The sequence below is a fragment of the Monomorium pharaonis genome, chromosome 6 (assembly GCF_013373865.1).
Source record: "Monomorium pharaonis isolate MP-MQ-018 chromosome 6, ASM1337386v2, whole genome shotgun sequence".
In the NCBI taxonomy this organism is placed as follows: domain Eukaryota; kingdom Metazoa; phylum Arthropoda; class Insecta; order Hymenoptera; family Formicidae; genus Monomorium; species Monomorium pharaonis.
The window spans coordinates 21,696,484-21,718,509 of NC_050472.1; the positions used below are offsets into that span (position 1 = coordinate 21,696,484).

At 34.6% G+C, this 22,026-nt stretch overlaps 2 protein-coding genes and 1 long non-coding RNA gene across 3 annotated transcripts in view; 1 reads left to right on the top strand and 2 right to left on the bottom strand.

Annotated features, from left to right (window-relative positions):
- LOC118645961 overlaps positions 1 to 2,099 on the bottom strand; it is a 200,964-nt gene extending 198,865 nt beyond the window's left edge. The window contains exons 1-2 of the long non-coding RNA XR_004963596.1: positions 1,282 to 2,099; positions 347 to 389 (exon numbers count right to left, since the gene is read on the bottom strand). This is a non-coding gene — a long non-coding RNA (uncharacterized LOC118645961). The remainder of the gene's footprint in view (positions 1 to 346; positions 390 to 1,281) is intronic.
- Positions 2,100 to 2,721: 622 nt separating this feature from the next.
- LOC105834333 (Usher syndrome type-1G protein homolog) lies at positions 2,722 to 11,283 on the top strand. The gene is made up of 7 exons (XM_012676730.3): positions 2,722 to 3,020; positions 6,551 to 6,694; positions 8,041 to 8,313; positions 8,848 to 9,115; positions 9,343 to 9,654; positions 10,233 to 10,434; positions 10,631 to 11,283. Exons 1-7 carry the CDS (start codon positions 2,998 to 3,000, stop codon positions 10,876 to 10,878), a joined length of 1,470 nt encoding a protein of 489 aa, XP_012532184.1. The 5' UTR covers positions 2,722 to 2,997; the 3' UTR covers positions 10,879 to 11,283.
- Positions 11,284 to 16,276: 4,993 nt separating this feature from the next.
- LOC105834337 (UPF0472 protein C16orf72 homolog) lies at positions 16,277 to 20,299 on the bottom strand. Its single transcript, XM_012676735.2, has 5 exons — positions 20,107 to 20,299; positions 19,727 to 19,798; positions 17,574 to 17,745; positions 17,241 to 17,380; positions 16,277 to 16,900 (listed from the first exon to the last, which is right to left on the bottom strand). Exons 1-5 carry the CDS (start codon positions 20,297 to 20,299, stop codon positions 16,755 to 16,757), a joined length of 723 nt encoding a protein of 240 aa, XP_012532189.1. The 3' UTR covers positions 16,277 to 16,754.
- Positions 20,300 to 22,026: the final 1,727 nt, after the last annotated feature.

The following is a 22,026-nucleotide window of genomic DNA, read 5'->3' on the forward strand; positions in this document are numbered from 1 at the left end:
GTTACCCCATATATATTACAATAAATATTGATTGATCATATTAACAAAAATATTTAATTAAAATTACTATTTCACCAAAATTTAACAGCTATTACTTAGCCATGTGTATGTGATTATTATTACTAAACTCATTTTTCAGATATTAGAGAGAGATTGAAGATGGTAAACTGAAGATGAAAATTTTCAGGTGTGTGTTAGTAATTTTTATAACAGTGTTTCGTATTAAACAAAAAATTAAATAAAATTTATTTCGTTAAATTCTGTTGAATAATTTCGTTGAATAATTTCCAATGTGTTTTCAATTTCCAGTAGTCTGATATGAGTTTTAGATGATTTTTGCACTCACCGGCACACGATGCGCAACAGCGGAGTTATAATACGATGTAAATCTGTAAAAAACAAACACATTAAAATTTAAATAAAAATGTTAAAAAAAACAATCAGTATCTTAAGGCGTAATTATATAAAATTTCTATTTGTCTTTTAAATAATTAATCAAAAAAATTTAATAAAAAGTTAATAAAATAAAATTTAATAAAATTCTGATAAAAATATAATTACAATTACATTTAATTGTTATCATATATTCCAACCATAATCTGAAAATCATTCATATAAGTGAGACGTTACGATCACACGAAGCGCATTTGATGAAACTGTCGCCCGTTCGCATTTTACCAATTAAAATGTTTACTCAAATTTTGTTTAAAAAATCCTAGATATTTTATGAAAAATTAAATTTATCTTATTTTAAGTGCAATAATTTAAAATTTAAATACTAAATTAATTTTTATTATTAATAAAAATATTCACAATAATGACCTTTAGCGATAATTGTACATTGTTGAAAACGTATTAACTTGTCGCACACAGCAAAAGAAATCTATGAACTCTCATATAACTCTCTTACCGAGATATTACAATGTCTCAAAGATATTTAATAGAGGTCTGGATATATCAAAAATATTAATAAGATATATATGCCCGCGCTTAAGAAAATACTGATCGTATTATTTTGTTTTTCCTGTTTTCATTTTCTGTAAATTATAATTTATATATATAATAATAAAAAATAATATATACTTCTAATCAATAATCAATTCTTTAATTCAAATAATTAAAAAGTTAGGTTAGGTAGTAATCCGTTTTAATTTTTCTAGTTGACGATTCATAAATTTAATCGGCCAATTATTCAAGTTTATCAGAGTTGGTGAAACCGACCTATACAGTAATAAAATAGCCTACTGAAACAAATGATAAACAAGTAATAATTAAACTAACCTCACGGTTGCTCCGCCGATGCTCGATGTTTACCCTGCTTCTCCTCCCTTGTACGCCACTCCGTTGTTTCCTCGCACTCACTGGCACTGAGCAAGTCATTAGTCAAATTTGCAAGTCACTACACGTACCCGGCACTTCCGACGTTAATCGTACTCTCCCAAAGCACCGTCGATCGCACGCCGCTACCTCCAGCGGCTCCAGCACTTCCGACATTAATCGCCCGCGATTTTATAGCGTTATGACGACGAAACATACACGGAGAAAACATGATCACGCAGAATTCCGAGCCGCTCGACGTGTCCCTGCGTATCCCTACGGCGTCTCGTAACGGAAAGATCCGAATTGACGAATGAGATTCGCGGATCGACGCGCGATCAACTTCACGCGGCAGACGCGCCACTGTCTCCACAACGATGCGTATTTGTCATCATAGATGGCAAGATAGATCTCCCCCCCCCCCCTCCCCCTTCCTCCCACATGTTATATATTTTCTAGCACTTTGAGTTCGGCGGAATAGTGAGAGATAAAATAGTGCGGAAGGAGCATTTTCGAGCTAGGATTGAATTCCCCAAATTCCCCTTCCTCGCCCAAATACGTTTCTATATGCGAAAGTACGGACTTTGTTGATCACTCGCACGCCGCGATCCCAATCGAACGAATCTCAACGGATCAATCTCCATCACGACAAATCGCAACGTCACGAACGTCGAATCCGCATGAAACAACGTAGCCAAGTGTCGCGATACAGATTCATATTCGGTAATGACCGTAATGACTTGCAGATTATACTCGCGATACCACCCGACGCAGAGTCGATCTGTTCCGCATCGACGATGCGCGTCAACGGTGACGACGAGAAATTCGCGAAGCGGCGACAAGCGACAACTTCACCCCGATAGAGCGTGAGTCATCGAACCAATGGCTAACGATCCTTTCTCCCGAGATCAATTTTAATTCCTCGGTCTTTATTGTTCTTAAATTCTTAAGCAAACAAAAATATAAAGAACGAGTCAAACGGAGAGACCAATTCACATTTCGTTGGCAAGTGAACGCGAGAGAGAATTCGTATTTTCTTCAGCGTAATTCTTTACGGGGGAAAGAAAAAGTGTAGAAAGCTGCCCGGCTCGAGGAGAGCAGCACGCAATGAGAATCAACGTATACCTATCTACGCACGACTCATCGGGTCGCTTCCTCGCGGAATTACGTGATCCGACGACCTTTCCCCAATGTTCTAAGGATCGGGCGCTTCTTACGCGAGCGATTTCCGGCCGTTCGTTGCCTCTCCGTGTGTCTCACAGGACGTACTCCAGGTGGCGGACGTGGCGCTCTGCCGCGACGCGCGCGAATCGCGCGCAGGTGGCGGCACTGTCGCCGCGGCAAGGCAAACCGCGCTCGCGATCAGCGAGCGAGCGACGGGCGAAGTTATCGAATCGGCGGAGCGAAGCGCGTCAGCCGGGCGAACGGGGGAGACGTGCGGCGCGCGGGGGAGAACCGCGTGCTTGGTTGTTGGGGGCCCCCAGGTCGGCCCAGGTGTACTGTGTGTAACAACTCGCGCCGTTCGCCGCGCTCAAACACTGTCAAACAGTGCGCAGTGCATCGTCGGACGTAGTGCTGTTGCGACGGGCGTTCCGTCTCGGCGCCGAACAGGATTCGCGGGTGTCCTCAGGAGTCGCGAACGATGCTGTCCGGGTAGTCGCGAAACGACGCGCGCGCGAGATGTCGTCCGAGCGATTTCATAAGTGAGTGAGCGCTCCTCTTTTTTTTCTTCTTTCTCCTTCCTCTTCCTCCTTCGCGAGGATGCCGCGATGTGGTTTTCTCTTTACGCTTATCGCTCTTTCTTTCTTTCTCTCTGTCTTTCTTCTTACGACTCTTCCTCTGTTCTTGTTTTCGTGCCCGCTCGTCCGCAGGACTTGTCCCCCGGAAAGCAGAGAAATGTCGTGGGGCGAGGTACTCGCCTTGGGATTGAAAAAAAAAATCCCCGAGTCTCTGGACGCGGCGCGGCCGATCACGCGAGGCGATTCGATTGTACGAGGAGAATAGCTGAATAAGCGCGTCGTGGATATAGTGGATACAATATTGATATGATTTACAAGTCGAATACGATTTTGACAGAGTTTGATAATTACTCGTTAAAAAGTTGATAACTTAATTCAGTTGATTATAAATGATTTTTTACAATTAAAGTACGGATTGAACAAATTTAAATATCTTATTAAATTTGTTTGATAATCCGTATTTTAATTGTTTTGAATAATCTGACTTCAAAAAATTTACGCGATTTTCTGATTTAATATAAATAACAAAATTAACTTCCAATTTAACTTAATTTAATTTTAACGTAAGATTTAACTAAGTTTGTTTCATTAAAAAAAAAGCTTAAATTAATCAATCCTGAATTTTGAATACGTTGCAATTTTTTAAATATTCTATGTTACGCTGTTAAAAGTGCAAAAAATAATGTAATATTCAAGTCTTCACGCAAGTTCGATATTTTTTTATTGTTCTTTTATGACATGTGGTTCATTTTGTTACAACGACATAACTAAATAATTTTTGCGTTATTTGCAAAAGAAGAATTCTGGGAAATAAATACATTGATCGTCAGTGAAAAACTAATGATACTTTTACTTTGCTTTACAATATTAGACCAAATCAAATCGTTCCAAAATCGCATTTGTGAAAATAATATCACAAAATTTTAATGATTCAAAACAATTAAAGCGGAAAACTGTGTCTTTTGAGTTACGTCGTTGTAAATAGGCGATATTATGAATTAAAATTTTATTGTAATGTCACACAGCAGGCCGAAAGATTTTTTTGACGATATACCATTTGAATCATGAGTTAATTCACACAAGATTAATGATAATCGCTTCGTCAAGGAAATCTGCCGACCAATGTTTAGCGATTGGAACGAATTGAGAAGACGTGAACCGAATCGAATTTATAATCACAAAGTGTAATGAGTTGTCGAAATAAATAAACGCACGTTAAACACAATTAATATATTGTATTTAACAATGTGTATTAATATTATTGAATAAATGAGAGAGAAAGAGAACTCACAAAAATCTTCAGTAACATTTGTACGGTTTATTAAATAAAGAGATTAGAAGATTATGAATAATTGTCTACAAGCACAAAATAACCGTGATTACATGCTATTTCATATGGTATCATATACATCAGCGGAGCGCGTGCGGAATTCATGCATGAGAGACCTGTGCTCTTATTTCATTCACTGGAGGAATTTATCGCACAGATCATCTGTAAAAATTTCTAGCCAACTAATCAACTTTCGTTAGCAGTGGAGAGTGCTGTACGCTACGCAATTGATATGTAAATTTTACGGACAATGGCAAAAGATTGAATTCTATACAATACATTTATATTTCTCTCTCGAATTTTGAGATATTTTCCAGAAACTTTAATATGCATAGTCGACTTTCCTCAAAATGTTGGAATTTTTAATAATTTACTTTGAAAGAAATATCTAAACTCGAATTCTATTTAGTTTGCTTTGAATTAAGTAAAAGAAAAAAATTTGTTTTATTATTATATGTATATTACTCTTAAAATTTAACACCTTTAAATATTACTTGTGTTTTTTTTATTAACTACTTTAAATAAAGATTTATTCACTTAATTAAGATTAAAAACATTTTTTTTAATTACTTTATAGGTTGCAGAATATTAAAATAAGTAATTTTTAATATAAAGAATTTTATTGAATGTTATTTTTATTTTAGCTATAAAAATAAATATAAATATGTATATTAAGTAGTTTTAAATTTGAATTAACACCTGCAGGTGAAAGTTACAGTAGCATTCCAAGAATAATTTGTAATTAAACTTTGTAATCAAATCTAAAACTAATAAAATCGAAAAAAAATGTTATTATAATAAAAATTTAGTTATATAGGTATAAATCATGGAAATAATTTTATATTGGACCATCAAAATAATTATGTAAGACGCTCAAAGATGATAATATTGCTACAAAACTTTTTGACATTTTAACAACCAACTTAAATATCCAATATAATTTTTGCAATAATTCACCATAATTATCTTCCAATCTATTGCAATAATATTATTCCTTCTGTGTAGGGATTAAAGTGAGAATAAATAACAAGCAATTTACAAATCAGAAACTACATTTAACTTCGAATATAATCTACAATCTAATCTTTAAAAACACAACAAAGAATGATGAGACACATTTATTATCGTTTATAATTTATTTTAAATTATAGCTCGTATATTAAACTTATACTGTTTAGGTTTAGGATAATTAAAAAGTAGCAAAGGAACATTAATTTATGTTATTACTCGATGACATTGATGAAGTACCGAGAATTAACACGCTCTGAAATCAGTTCGTGGAATGCAGCATCGGCGAATTGAAAGTGCCCGCTGCCTCGCCATGCAAATCGCGCGCATTTTCTTTAACATTCCAATTTCCCTAATTAAATAGGAGGAAAACGCGAATCTCTCGCGTCGCGCTATTGCGAGCACTTTAGCAATTTAACTTAATTAAGATATCGCGAGCCGCCACGGATTATCAGATGTTGAGACGCGTAGATATATTTCGCGAAGACTTTCTGCCCGTGCTGAGGTTTGCAATTTTCCTCAAGGAACGTGCAGGGATAATTAAGAAAACAATCTGGTTAAAACCAGATAACACATCACGCGATACATCGTACGATAAAGCACACGACAAGTACGGTTTTCGCAATACCGTACTCCGAATATCTCAAAGACGTAAAAATATTTCCTTACAGGGAGAGAAAGAAGAGAGTATAAAATTAATTACTACGCATATAATAAATTTGTAGAATCAGTTAAAATTTGATTATATGTTAATATTTTAATTGAAATATTACAATATTTTAATGTTACATTATTTAACATGAAATTTATTTAATATTTTAATATATAAGAAAGTGTTCTAATAAATATTTTAATATCAAGACATTTCTCCAATTTTTGAAAACAGTAGATATTGTGTACAATGTTTTCCATATATTTTTATATAGTTCTTTACATACGTTATTATTATTTGTAATTGATCAGTAAAATGGTCATTTATCAATATACAAAGAGATTGTAATTCTATTTGCTTTTGAATAATTTTTCACAAATATTTTTATTATTATCCGATTTGTTTTAATTCGATATTTGTTTTAATATTCGATCTTCAAGTAAAAATCGAGACTAAAAACACTCGATAACGTCCAAAGAATAATATAACTTCTCTTTATCGAAGGGCCGCGCAAGAAGGCATGTTGGATGTTCTGAAGGAAGCCACGAGAAAGGATTGTAACGCGCGAGATGAAGGAGGAATGACCCCGACATTATGGGCAGCCTTCGAAGGCCACGTAGATGCTCTGAGACTGCTGGTCGCCAGAGGGTACGTGCATGCCTAATCTTATTTTTTTCTTTTTTTTTACGGTGACCAAGTGTAACTAGCGTGTCGTATTTTACAACGGCATGCGATAGCTCGTGCACGCGAGGAGACATTTCTCTTCTAATATTTTTTTTCTGACGCACATCATAAACACAAATACAATGCAGTTATGGTAACTTGTCGCAGACTGACTTTGATAAATATTGCATTACAGTAAATGAAAATTAATAATGAATCATACGTGTAAGTCAGCATGAAACAACGCCGTTACAAGGAACGAGGCACATTCGATGAAAAATATAACTTCATGTTTTATCCACTCACACGAAACATTGGTGCCCAACAGGCACGAGGTCGTCGTGCCTCGTGAGCACGATAGCCCCACGCTAGTACTTCATAATTAATACTTACCTGAGCTGCAAGCCACTCCAGCCAACTCCAAAATACTATAGAGTCCCTCGACACTTCCGGCCATTTATGGTGTCGGATATCTACAAATTTCTGAAACAACAATAATCTTATTGACTGCTAGTAAGTTGGCAAAATAATATCGATTTGAAATTGATCCGATCCTGAAGGTTCCGTCAATGGACCCTTCGAGTTCTGTTCCATTGTATATCGCAATAATACGTGCACGGAACCGGAAGCACGCATTACAGGTGTCCATCGACTGCACAGTTGCGGAAACCGCGGTCGAGTGAATGAAAAACAATGAGACATGTACCTCATAAAAGACAGACCGACGCAAACCCCATGTATCCGAAAATTTACAATATATCCATGTACGGTACAAATAATACGAATAAAATATCCATTTCTTGCTTGAACACTTCAACATTTTTTCCGATTTAGGCAATTCGGTAAAACGATTAGTAAATTCTCATGGGACTACAGAAATTCCAAAATTGTTCTTTCAAATTGATGCTATTGATATAAAAAGAAATTGTATGTTTGGTCATACGAATTTTTAAGAGCTAGTATACGTAACTGACGATCGGAAAACTTCTTTAAAGTTGAGAAAACGAGTTTAATTTTTCGATCTTGTCAGAAATATAATATGTTTGTATGTTTTGCATTTAAATATCCGTTTTTTTAATATTCAATATGCCTTTAAAACACAAGAGTACTTTATTAAAAATAAAAATCTGTATTATCTTTCTCTTGAAAAAATAAAAAGAAGCAAAGATAAAAAATTATTTCAGTATTTTATATATGTATGCAAGGTTTTTATTTTAATCTGTTTTATAAATTTATTATATGATTTTTATTATAAATCTAAATTTTTTGTTTTTTTCTTAAAATCTGAATCCTGAATCTTACATTTATCTAACGTGATCGCTTTACCGTAGAGGCGATCCGGACAAGACCGATTATTTCGGTAATACATGCTTGCACCTGGCAGCAGCGAGGGGCCATGAATTCTGCGTGAAATTCTTGGTGAAATTCGGCTGCAATATCTGGTCACTGGATATCGACCGACACTCCGCCCGTGAACTTGCGGCGATAAATGGCTGCGAGAAGATCTTGCAGTTCCTAGACATCGCTCAGGCCGATCAGGAATTGAATAATCGCAAGAAAAGCCGATTGCTCCGGGAAAAGGCGGAGAGAGATGCGGAGAAGAGGTACAGTTGGAATGCGAATTGTTTTTGCACCTCCTACTTGAAAAGAGAGAGTGAGAGAGAATAATATCGTTATTTTTCACGAATAATTTGACTAGACGTATTTCTATGACAGAAAATAATTTCTTTCAGTTTTTTATTCCTTTTTACTCATTATAATTAGCATATTATTACAAAGTTTATTCTATCGGAAAAAAATTAAAAAAGTCTAGAATACTTCTTTTTCTAACAAAATTCTTTTCTTTATCATTTTTTTTTTTTAAGAATGCAAAATTAGCAATTAATATAGATTAGCAATAAATGGTATACATTCACGTACATTCTCTTATGATTTAAGTTTTTATTTTTAAAAATAGTGACAATAGAAGATACTGTACATTGTTCTAATCTGGAAATTTATCTATCTAATCTAAATTGGAATTGTATGTTTAATCAACTTTTGAATTCTTTATTCTTTTGGTGAGTTAGATCCTTCAGTGTTAGGTATAAGTATATATTTAATTTTTATACTAATTATGAAAGTATTTTTCTGTTAAGATTGAAAGAGTATATGAAGAAACAAAAAATGGCTGAAATTAGGGCGGAAAAAGAACAAAAGAAACTTATAAAGGATCGTGCTAAATCAGACTTCGATGCGATGAATGAGTTGAACTCTCAACGGCCCGGAGTATTGACCTTTAGAGGCCGAATGAAACCTTCGCCAACATTCAGCGACATTGTTGGTACTACTATGAAGAAACATGGCAGCACAGTTTGTCGAAAAGCCTTAGCTAAAAAAGCCATTAACGATTTCAAAGTCGTCGAGGTAAAATAAATATATAAATGAAAGAATATTATACAATTTTTTACAAATTTAGAATAAAAGCATCAAAAAATGATCAAAAAATAATATTAAAAATTATAACTTCTCATATCATAAACATATAAAACAAATAATTAAAAATTAACATGTTAGAATCTCAATTTATTTTAATTAATTTTTTACTTAAGTAATAAATATCATATTACATAATATCGAATATGTTATTACAGATCGAAGTGAATGGAAAGAAGTCGGTTCGAAGTCTCACCGGTGTTCGACGGGATTCTGAAGTTATGTATGTAGGCACGTACGACACTCAGCCTCAGCACATAGGCATTAGAAGAGGAAAGATTTCTGATGTATGGGGCACTCTCAGTAAATCGCAGAGTACGCCTGATCTCCTAGGTGAAAGGATATACGATGAGGAGGAGGAGGACAGAGAGGAAGAGAACTTGAACGTTGCGAAGGACACTGCTTTTCTTCAAGAACCAGCCAGCATCTTTAACCGACCTGGTTTTGGTTCTGTGGCTTTCAGAAGGGCGGTTAGTCTCTTAAAACATCTTTACAAATTACAAATTGCAAGTACTTTGTGTACAATAAAATCGATATTAAGCCAAGGGAAATTATAAGAAAAAAATTACTCTTAAAAATTTTTCTATATTTTAAACTACGTTTTATTTTGTTTAGATAACTCGAATTATAGAAACAAATCATAACGTTTTTTATTTTTACAATCGTTTTAGTGACATGCTTCTTATATGCTGTAATCTTCATCTCACAAATGTAACTGTTTCGCATGACTGCCCTCGTAATAACTACTCGAGTCGTAGAAATCGGTACGCTTTAAAGTTATACTGCGTTTTCTTTCACGACAAGATAAACCATCGCTTGTCCTATTTGAATCATGATTTAAGAGAAACAAAGAAATGAATTGTGAGAATTGTTGCAGAAACACTAACGATCTTTTAAACGATTACAGCGTTAAAATACGTAATAGATATTCATCAGATGCACTAATTGCATAATTATGTAACGAGATGTGAACAAACGAAAAAAGTGACGGATGAGCTAATTTAATTTTTTATGTATTTGCATAAGTTAATTCACCATTTTTTTGTAGATAACATCTACGCTGGACAATCTGCCGGTCAAACAGACGGATGTTCAATTGCAAAATAGCAATCATTCCACAAATGGTTCTATAAACGGATCTATAAACAGTAATAAGTTCAACCCAAATGGACACAATGAGGAAATCAGTATAGGAAGTGCCGGCAGTTTGGCGCGCAGGCAAAGCTTGTGGGATGAGGACCTTCTCTCAGGTAAGTTCCATAAATTTTGTAAAATGCAATTGGATTATTTATCTAGTGATCTTTGCAATTTGAAATATGATAATAGATTTATGTTGTAAGAAATGATGCATAATTATGATAATCAATCATCTTTTCTCATTTTTCACGATATTGCCATTTCACATATAAGAGAGAATATTATATTTTTAAAATTATTTTTTTATAGAAGGTGAAGAAACGGACGAAGAATGGACACCTTTGCAAAGATTTTTGGTTGCCAATAATCTCACATCCATACATCCCATTTTGGAATCTGAACAAATCGATTTGGAGGCTTTGATGCTGCTTACTGAAACCGACATAGCAGCCCTCAAACTTCCACTTGGTCCCAGGCGAAAACTTACTAATGCAATTGCAAATCGAAAAAAAGCGCTAAACACGCCGGAGAGTGTCATTAAGGACAGTAGATTATGAAAATAGTTTATTGCAACAGAAGATGTATTGCTGTTAACGAAATTGTTTGTCCGTCCATAAATATAAGGTAGTTATTAATAATTTTTATGTAAGAGATAAAAATAGGAAATAGTTGTTTTAAATGCAAGATAGAAAATTGAAAACTTTTATGAAAATTAGGCAAAACAATCATTAGTCATAAAAAAGGAAGTTTAAAAAATCATTGAAAAATTAATTAGAGAAGGTTCTTAATATCAAATTTCTTTGTGCCTTGTAGCTTTATTTATTATAGTCTGTCTATTGTCAATCTATTTTCCTATTATTACGGTTGTATTTTCCTATCATATATTTAATTGATCTCATTGGTTAAATTATAGGTAATCATAATTATACATTAATGATTACCAGAAATGTTTATATCAAAAATTAGAAAAAATAAGGAAAGAAATTAAGTTCCGATGGCACTAAATAATAGACAAGTAAGATATAGAACAGAAAATTCATGCCATAATTAAAGAAATAAATTCAGTATACCATAATACACTGCCATAAGATGTATTGTGTCGTTAATAGTGTTCTACTCAATATCAGCCTAACTTGTTACTTTAATTAGATATGTATTATGTATTATACACGAAATTTTTTTTCACAGATATTGTATAATAAAAAAACATTTTTAGGATAATTTTAAAAAATATTTAACATTAATTGAACTATTTATGAAAGAAATTGAATATCAAAATTTAGATATTTTAATTTTATTTTTTACTGTCAAACTATTTGTGTATAATGACTAAGAGTTGCACTTTCAAACATATCCGAGGCATAATTACTAAATTCAACTGCTAGACGTTAATAATAACACAGGCACACAAAAAATAAAAGTGGTTGGTCCAGTGGACCAGATCCTTATGTATTTTGACTTGCTGAATCCGAATCCAATTGCTGAATTGGCTCATTGTTTCTCAACCTAAAAAAAAAACGCCTTCTAAAAGCAGTTTGGGTCACAAATGTATGATCTGGAGTGTGCAAGCTTGCGTAACCATATTACCTGGGAAAATTCTAATACGACAAATCTGAGCTTCTGTGAATGAATAGCGTTGAAAATTCACTCTTTTTTTATATCACAGTTACACCAAAAAAAGTGATACAAGGTGTTTTTTTTTTAAGTTAGGAAAAAATGAGCCAATTAAACAATTCTGATCTTGGATTCGGATTCAGCGAGTTAAAATACATAAGGATTGACTAATCTGGTCCGCCAGACCAACCACTTTATTTTTGTGTGCTTGTGTAATTAAAGAATTGACAATGAGTCTTTCAGGATCTAATATGATTTTTAAAAGATCGTTTAATTACGTGTGAAATTATATTTTTATTAACGTTTTAAATATAACTGAGTTCTAGTAATATTTATGGATTGTATGTTATGAATTACAGTATCTTATATATTAATTTTATGCAACATCGTGTATAGTACATATTGTATTCGCAAAAAATGTACAAAATAATTGTATGACAATAAAGTATGTGTGTATATATACATGATGGTTCTATTCGCACAGGAGAGAAAATGTGAACATGATGGGCAAGAGGATGCCACTGTACAGGCTTTTTCTTGTGATTTATTTGTAAATGATTATCTTACAAACAAGAGGCGCAAAAATATACAAGCTTCTTATGTTCGCAAGAAAGTAACAGCACCATTTCACGCCTTGTCATGAACGTGTTGTGCCCGGACCAAGGCGTCATGTTCGTGCAAGTCTCATGTCACGGTACACTCGTTCTCGCAAAAGTGCACCAATGCAATTTGCAGCAATGTGCATCGGAATAACGAAAAAAAAGAAGATATACTCGTAAAAAATTTTTTTGGTGCCTCGCGTCCAACAGACACGCTTATATACATTCCTGTGTATTCATAAACGTATCAAGTATAATATAACTGTGAACGATATAATATACAAAGTGATCCCTCCTGACTCTCTTCACCTCCGTTTTTTTTAGCCTGTGAATACACCATTACACCGGTTCTTTTATCGTACTGATTTAGATATATTTTCAAATATTGTATTTTTTATAGAAATATCTGTCAGGCGCTTATTCATTGCATTATACATTTTCATATAAACATATCGTTAATATCTCATAAACATGAGATGATATTTCACACAATTCATATCGCATTTTTACATAAATAGACGTCTTTTAAATCCAATCAAAAGAATTTCTTTTATAAACTTTATTCGCAAGCATTGTCAAATTATTGAATTGTAATTTTGAATTAAATATTATAATTTTTAATACAAAATTAAAAATTACGTAACATGTCTAAACTTAATTAATTATCTTCTTAATCAACAAAATTATGTCAATTTCATATTTGCTCCATGTACATTATGCCTATATGTAATCTTATAACGGCCCACAGAGAGATTTCTGACGAGATAATTCCTCTATGAGAAAGGGAAAGCTTCCTCGCGTGTGAGAAAATTTTTTCGCCGACCTCCAAGTGTCGTCTCGTGCGCACGGGCGGCTTACGCAAGATAGAAAAATGCCAATTACACCGGCGAAACGTGTACTCAAGTTACTTATTCGCTAATGAAAAAAGGAGCACACAATTGCCACAGATCTATTCACTTGAGAGCGACTCTCGGAAGTAAAGAGAATGAGAAGATACGGACGAGAGAATAACTCTCCATAGTATTCTCCAGTGTTGTGTCCATGTAAGTATGACTTTCGAGAATAAATCTCGATAGTATTTCTCAAACGAATATTAAACATAATTGCAATCAAGGATGGATATTTCAATTATGTAGTCAGAAGATGTATCACAAAAACACAGAACGGAAACGAGAACAGATCGATGTTTCGTAAAGAGTTGCCCCGACGTCACGCCGAGTAGAGTTTGGTGCGCTCACTTATGAATAAAGTGTACCTAGGTATGGCATCTTTGCATAAAATACCTCTAAGTATTACTTTCTTCTATATCATAGTTATACGAAAAGAACGACATTTACACGGGAAATACTTCCGATAGTTAGAACTTGCGAAGGAAGAAACGTGTTAAAAACGATGTGAACATATAAATTTTTTTCAATCTTTTTTTTACATCATCGTAAAAGCAACACCTTTCTTCCGTGATCGTTTAATTCATGTACAGTAGAGACATGTAAGTGATTTGCTCGTGAAAAATAAATTCTCCACGGTTGTTGCGTGTTCGCACTGGCGCGCGAGACTCTTGGACTCTGCATCTCGCCAATCTCCGTCCAGGGAAATGTGTAAATTGTGAGAGCAGAGTCCTCGATCATTCTATCAATTGCCGATCGCACGGTATCATTGATAAATATTGTTAAAGCTATCGCATAATAATTAATACTAATAATGATAATATTAGCAGTATATCTATGTTTGTTTACTATTATTAGCGTACGCTATATTTACAACTGAACAACAATTTTTACTCCCCTCACGAATGACGTTCTTGAACAATCTTGCGAAGAAACAAATAGAAATGTATATCGACTTCTGACGTAATCGAAGAACGATTCGCGGACAAATACGTGGATCTCTGTATATATAAATCGAGTCGCACTGTCCGATTCGATAAAATAAATAATGATCTACCCATTCGTCTGCGAAATCTTTGAGAAAATAGAGAAGAGGCATAGTTAGAAATTGATGTAGAAATAATGTACATTTACAGTCACCTTCATTGTGGATTCTCACTCTCTGGCACAAATCGTTACAACGCAATTGTTAAGCGCCGTTTTTACAAAATACGTGATATATACGTATATATATAAATACATAAAATATATATGTGTATATATATATATATATATATATACACGTATACATATATTGCAATCATTATCACACCTGACAAAGTCTACGTTTACGTAAGTTCTATATAGCGAACACATTGCGCTCCTGTGGAGCCATGGAACATTAAATCCATTTATCATTGTAGAATATTAACGCAGACCTTGTTCGGGATGTAAAGCTTATATCTTCCTGATGATTCATCTTTTTTCTCACCTAGCCTACACTTCAACAAAAGATAAACTAAATTTACACTGTCGCCTCGCCCTTTTTTTCTTCGGCAATATTGATTGATATTAATTTTCTATGACAGATTAGACAAACACGTCTGCTCTTTTATCTTGCTTCTCGCATAATGGAAATTCTTATACTAAACGTTTGGTTTACCATGGTAAAAACTCATGATGAGATCTCTTTAATAATATTTTTCATAACATTCGTAACATTCGTTCAAAGCTAACACTTTTCATGTAACTAAAAAATGAAATTTTATTACTGTACATTCTCTTTTGGGGAAGAGATTTCGATACCATAATCTCTTGTATGGAAACTATAAATAATTTTATAATAACGTATAAATTTAGATATATAAAATAAAAACCCAAATAATATGGGTAATAACCGTCTCATCTTATGATGCACACATAATAAAATATAACAGATAGGATAAAAAAGAATTTATAAAATAAAAGATGTAACGAGAAAATTGTATATATTATACAAGAAAGATAATAAACTTAAATTTATTATACATTCGGAGACATTTCAACAAGAATATGGTGAATCAATTTTTGATCAATAAAACTTAAAATAGAAAAAATTTGAAATTTATTATTATCGCATTATCATCATTTTCTACTATTTCTTAATTTTTTATCGGTTATTATCAACAAATAAGTATTTCATTAATTAAGAAACGTCCAAAGAGGATTAGTTTCAAACAATTATATTACAATAAGAACAATCTTTTAAATGAACAACTTGATGATTTTTAATTTATGCGAGATAGTATTTTGCACTCGTATGTTCTTCTTATTCCAGTCTGACATAAATTATATATCAATTTTCTAACACAAAACCATTTTTGTTTCATGAGAACTTCACAATTTTCCGTAATTTATACAAGGAAAATATTGAAGAATTAACAATATTGATTGATAGAATGCTTATCAGTCATTAGATTTTGATACATATCAATATACGTATTGACGCTTAAAGACTTAACGTTTCAAATGTCACACATGTGGCTAAAAAAATGTTTCGTAAATTAATTTTTACAGATCGGCAAAATGACAGTCTCATATACAAATTTTTGCACGTAAAGTCAGAGATATCAATGATTTGTGTGTGGGCACTTTAAACAATAGGTAGTAAAACACGTTCGTGTGCTCTCACTTGCGTAATTTGTATGTATCAAATAACAAAAAAATACACTGAGAAAAAAAATTGCAAGATACAAATAAATATTTCTTTGAATAGTGCTAATAACATATTTTATAGAAAATCAATAATATTTATTTCAAACAAGTAATATTTTCTAAATTATAGAAAACTAGTTTTAAATAAATATTATTAATTTTCTATAAAATAATGCAATTAGTACTATTCCAAGAAATATTTATTTGAATCTATTTAGTATTTTTTTCTCAGTGTACATAAATACATATACATATATACATATATATAGTACAAATTTCACGAAATCGCGTATAAGAGGAAATAAAAACGTTTGAAACGTGAATAAAATGTTAGTCGATATACTATATACGCAAAATGAATATACCATAAATATGTTATTCGATATTAAAAGTACATTATTTTAATTTTATGCGTTAGACATGCGCACTCTACAGAACTTTTGTGAGAATAATTTTGAAATGTTATGTAAATCGAAAACGGCAGTAAAAGCTATCGGAGACACATACGAACGTGCTTATCTGGCAGTGTAAACCACTACCGTTTCCCTCAAATGATACATAACTAGAAGTTACGTAGGGGAGATGAGCTATTAGTCATTAATCAGGACGATTAATTAACAGGGAACGAGGGAGTAAAGCTACCGTACATGTCGCGCGCCGTTACAGTGTAGTACGCGTACGTTTGTGCGTGGGTGATCCCATATCCACATCGTGCGAAGCAGGCCGTTTGTGATGCCGAGCCAATTCGTTGCTAATAAAGGCCGACAGTTCGGCTTGTCTTCCACTACGCCGAGACACTGGAGAGCCTGAAAAAATTTATGTTTTTTTTTGTTACAGATATATCGTTTCGTATAAATTTGAATTCTTCGTCGCATGATTCTGTTTTTATGCAAGACTCAACCAAAAATAATTGGGCCTTTTAAAACGAAATGTATATTATACAATATGTTTTGCAAATAAGTATAAAAGAGTCTTAAATGGTCAGAGTTGAGTCTTAGTTCTTGCTTGATAATATTTGTATAAATTTATAAATACTTTAGCTAAAAAAATTAAGTAGAAATATTGCTAGTGAAATAAATAATATAGCTAATATTGAATAATTGTAAAGACACAGAATTTACAAAATTAAATTAGTGAATAACATACCCGACAATGCTTCTCTAAACGTGTGTAATTCAGGATCTGGATCAGTACCTGCTGTCGGTGCTGGAGCGATAACCATACTCGCTGTTTGACTTTGCGACGATGGGGACCCGCACACCATCATTCGTGGTTTAGGTGAACTTCTGTAACACATTACATTTAATTTGATAAGTACTCAACTTATTTAATTACCAATTTATAAATTGATTTGTTCATTTTTTTAATGTAACAATATATTATATTTATATGTTTATAAATACATGTTAAAACATATATATAATAGTAAGATGATCTAAATTAAATTATTTTGGAATTAAAAAACTACAATAACTAAACCTGTGTGGATGCGAACGAGGTGGAGGTGGTTTTCCAGCGAGATATGCAAGAAGCTCTTCCCTGCGAATCATACGTCTTTTTTTCCTAGCCCAATTCATTATTTCTTTACAACGTTTCTGTCTGCCCATTTCCACTCCCAAATCGCTGCATCGCCTCATATAGTCCATTGAATCTATTTAGATAATTCTCGATTAATTATACAGATAGACATAAATAGATTGGCAAATAAAAATATGTGCCAATTATAAAACTACATAAAAATAATAAAATAAAATAAATCATATAAAAAAGAATTCAATACAAGTTTTATGTTTTAGTTGTTGTTTTTTTTCTACCTAATCTTATAACAGTACAAAAAAATAAATATAAACCAAAATATATAAAAAATAAAAATTCTTAATACTTTAAAGAGGAAAAAACTAATAACGACAAAAAACATGAGAAGCGCAAGATAACAGTGTGATAAAGGAAGAACATTGTCTCTATGTTGTTGCAAACACTAAATTGAACATGTTGCATTATCTCTACCATTATTAATAATATAAACAATTAGATTCTTAAGAGATATCAAAATAAATGTTACTTATAAACTCATCACTCACATTTAGATATCAATAACTATGTTCTGGCTCAAAAATTAATCTAATTTCTCTCTTCAATTCAATATTTTTTATTAAGATTTCATGCAATACACATTCAATATGTTTTCGAACTCAGGATGTTTACACAAATTTTGTAAAAAAATTCCTTAAGAACTCAAGGAATTTTATTCAAAATCTCAGATAAAAATAGATTTTTTAAATGCAGTTTTGATAATTGTTTTATTATATTACAAAAGTGACTTAAGTTTTAAATATTAAATTTGAAAAAGTACTAAAAAGAAGTAATACAAAATATGCTATATAACGATCTGTTAAATACCATTCAGTTTATATGATTTCTTTACACAAATTAGATTTTGATAATTGAGACTAAATTGCATTACAAAAATTTAGATTATATACGCGTGAAAAGTCGATAAGTAGAGCGATATGAAACAAATTTTTTTCATTCTTGATATAAAATCCAATTCACAAATTGATATTAATACATGTACTTTAATTCTGGAAAAGGATCTTTAAATATGTATTCTATGTATTCTATAAAGGAATTATACATATAAAATCTTGTTAATGTGCACAAATGACTCTACATTATCGACCCCGACTAAGTTTGAAGGGCACTCCAGCTTAATCGTGATAATACTCTCTTTTAAAAGGATATATGAAACATGCTATCTATTGATCTACTGATCGAGAACCTAAATAAAAAATTAAAGTACTTTTTCAATAAACATGTGGCACTGGAACAATTCTAGTGGATTAAACACATGTCCATGTATAATTAAACACAAAGACGACCAGAAGTCAATCAGTATCAGTATCAAACATAACGTAGACAAAGAGAGCAACCAATAAATTTATCGACTGAGCTATATAACCTATAAACCAAACGGTCAGGAAAGTAAATATCAGAAATAATCCATACAGTTTTCAATTCATTAGAGAGCTGTAATGGTGCATCTTCCCCATAAATATTTCACCATGTCAGCAAGTTCGATAACTTCAAGTCGTTAAAAAAAAAACTTTAAAAGTTAATTTCTCCCAAGGTGATGATTTACACGAGCACGTTGATCCAGGCGTCATGTCCATCCCGATGGAAAGAGATAGAGAGAAAAGTATGCATAGTCGTCAATCCATGAATTTCTCCATGCCACTTTAATCTCATCATTTGTTACGTTCGATATCCAACGAACAGCTGACCCTGAGCGGTCAGCCATTATAAGTGGAGGGAGGGGAGGATACATTTTCATCTGTATTGACGGTCGCACGCACGGCATGTCCACGGTACAATAGAGGCCGAACGGGAGCATCGGTGAAGACAGTAGGAACAAAGATTGGAGAGCATGGAGGTGACGCTTCAGAGCGCTGCAGCCAAGGCGAAGAAGGGCGGGGGCGAGGAACGGGACGAGATAGAGGGGGTGGGGAGGATTGAATAGAGGAAGGGGGATAGCCGTCATGTCGTTTTCTAGCAATCATTGTTGACGATGGGGCACCATAAGTCGGAGCGTGCACACATACATACACACACCATACATACACATACACACACACCTTTGTATAATGCTGTGACGGTTCCAGCAGCCGTCTGAAAGGGTACCCACAGCGAGACTCCCAGCGTGCGGTCTGCAAGAGAAAAGAGAGATAATAAAGAAAAAAAAGAGCTACAGATTAAAGGAATTTGATCGATATTTACGGATTATAAGAGCGAGAGCCACGAGGGCCCAAAGAAATCATTCGCTCTCGTAACGGCGCGACAAAATGGAGCTTACGCGAAAGAGAAAGAGAGAGAAAGAGAGAGAGAGAGAAAAACAGACGGAACGCGCACGGAGGAGGGGAAAGAGGAGGCGACCTTGGGGGGATAAGGAGGCAAGAAAAATGAAAGATAAGGAAAGGAAGGGATACCCGCGTGGCCCGAGACGTGGTGCAATTACCTTTGTACAACTGGGCGATGGCCGACGCGGTGGTCTGGAACTTCGTCCACATCTGCTGCGAGTAGATCTCCTTCTCGTTGTGCAGCTGACTCTCGTAATCGGGCTCGGACTCGACCGCCTCGACGCATTGCTGTTCCCAGTTGCTGTACAACAAGTCCATGATCGGATCGTCCTCACTCCTGTCGTCGTTCATTGCTGTTGCCCGATCGGTGCACCGCTGTTGGTCCTCGGAGTGCAACCTCACGCACGCACGCACGTACGCACCCACGCACACACGTATGCACACCACGCGCAACCTACACAGGCACAAACACGTGCGCGCGCGCGCGCGCGTGTGTGTGAGGAGAGGAGCGCGCTCGTCGCGACGATACTTCACGAATATGCAAGAGGATACTGCGCAAGAAGAAACCAAAGCGAGAGAACACGCCTCGTCCACCAACACGCGGTACACACGCACGGTTGTGCCCGCACGAAACCGTCCTTCGCCCTCGAGAGTGAGCGAGCGAGCAGCTCCGGAGCCCTGTCGTAGTTATCGACGACGACGACGACGACGATGACAATGACGATGGTGATGATAATAACGACGATGACGACGACGATTACGCGCGGACTGCGACGTTAATCACTCGCTTCACTCGCGTTCCACCCAATCTATACACACATACACACACAGGCCACCTCCTCCCTTGCAATCGCTCACGCCTCTCCGCGTCGCCTCACTTTAGGCCTTTGCCTGCAAATCAAGTCGCGGCCATTACGATACGCCTCGCCACAGCGGCTCAATCCGCTAGCCAGCATATACGTAGTACGTAGCACACGATCATTCAATATACCAAGGGGCCAAGATGGGCAGCGCTTCACAGAGGGAGCCGAGCGAACGCGAACACACTCGGTTGGTATGTGTCATGAACCGGCCAAACGAGAGACTGCTGGTGCTGACCAGTGCTGACCCTCCGTGATAAAAGGGGAGGGCGCTCTCTCACGCAGCCAGGGGTATCAACTTGATACTAGTAATTATGTTTTTGCGTAACCGCAACGATGATTCGCGAAGAAATAACTAGACTCGATCCCCCCCCCCCCCAAAGAAGGAGAACGAATCAAACAGGCGATCGCGTCTGAATTATGCCCGATTTCTTCACTTCTCGATAAAGTTATCCGAAGGATAAATCCCAAATTTACGTACATAGATGGTAGTTTATCTCCTGGATAATTTTAACCGCAAGATAACTGGACATAAAGAAATCATCAATGACATGACCAACTAGACCATGGGCCTATTCTTTATCTCTGCACTGATGCAATAAGTTAGAATAATAATGGTCTGTTCTTTTTCGCTGCACTACTGCACTGGGAATCGATCATGTAATTTTTCCCCTAGGGTGGAAACGTGTGAAAAGTAAAAAATTTCAAGTCTCTTTCTATTCAACACTAATAGAAAGAGATAATTACATGAAACTTTTCACTTTTCACGTTTTCGCCCTAAGGAAAAAGTTACATGATTGCTGCCCTGATGCAGTAAGTTAGAATGGAAAAAAAAATTTATCTCACTTTAACTTATTGCACCAGTGCAGCTACTGAGCTACGAACAAACCTCAAGATGGAAGTATTACTATTATTACTTGCAATTGCTTCATTACTTGCAATGGACCACTAACGCTGACAACAGCGTTTTATAAGCAGTTCATCTTTTCGAGTAGCTTACGCTGCCCAAATGATACATTATTAGTAAAATTGTCGTCCCAATATATTCAATGTTGATATGATGCAAATGTCAATATACTACTAAAAAGTAATATGCCTGTTCACTCATCATTGATTTCACAGCGCCAAAAAGTGTCTCCTCGAATAGTTTTATATAAAATTTAATTATGCTAATAATGCGCTTTTTGAATGCAGCCTCCTATGCTCAGCGCTGCGATT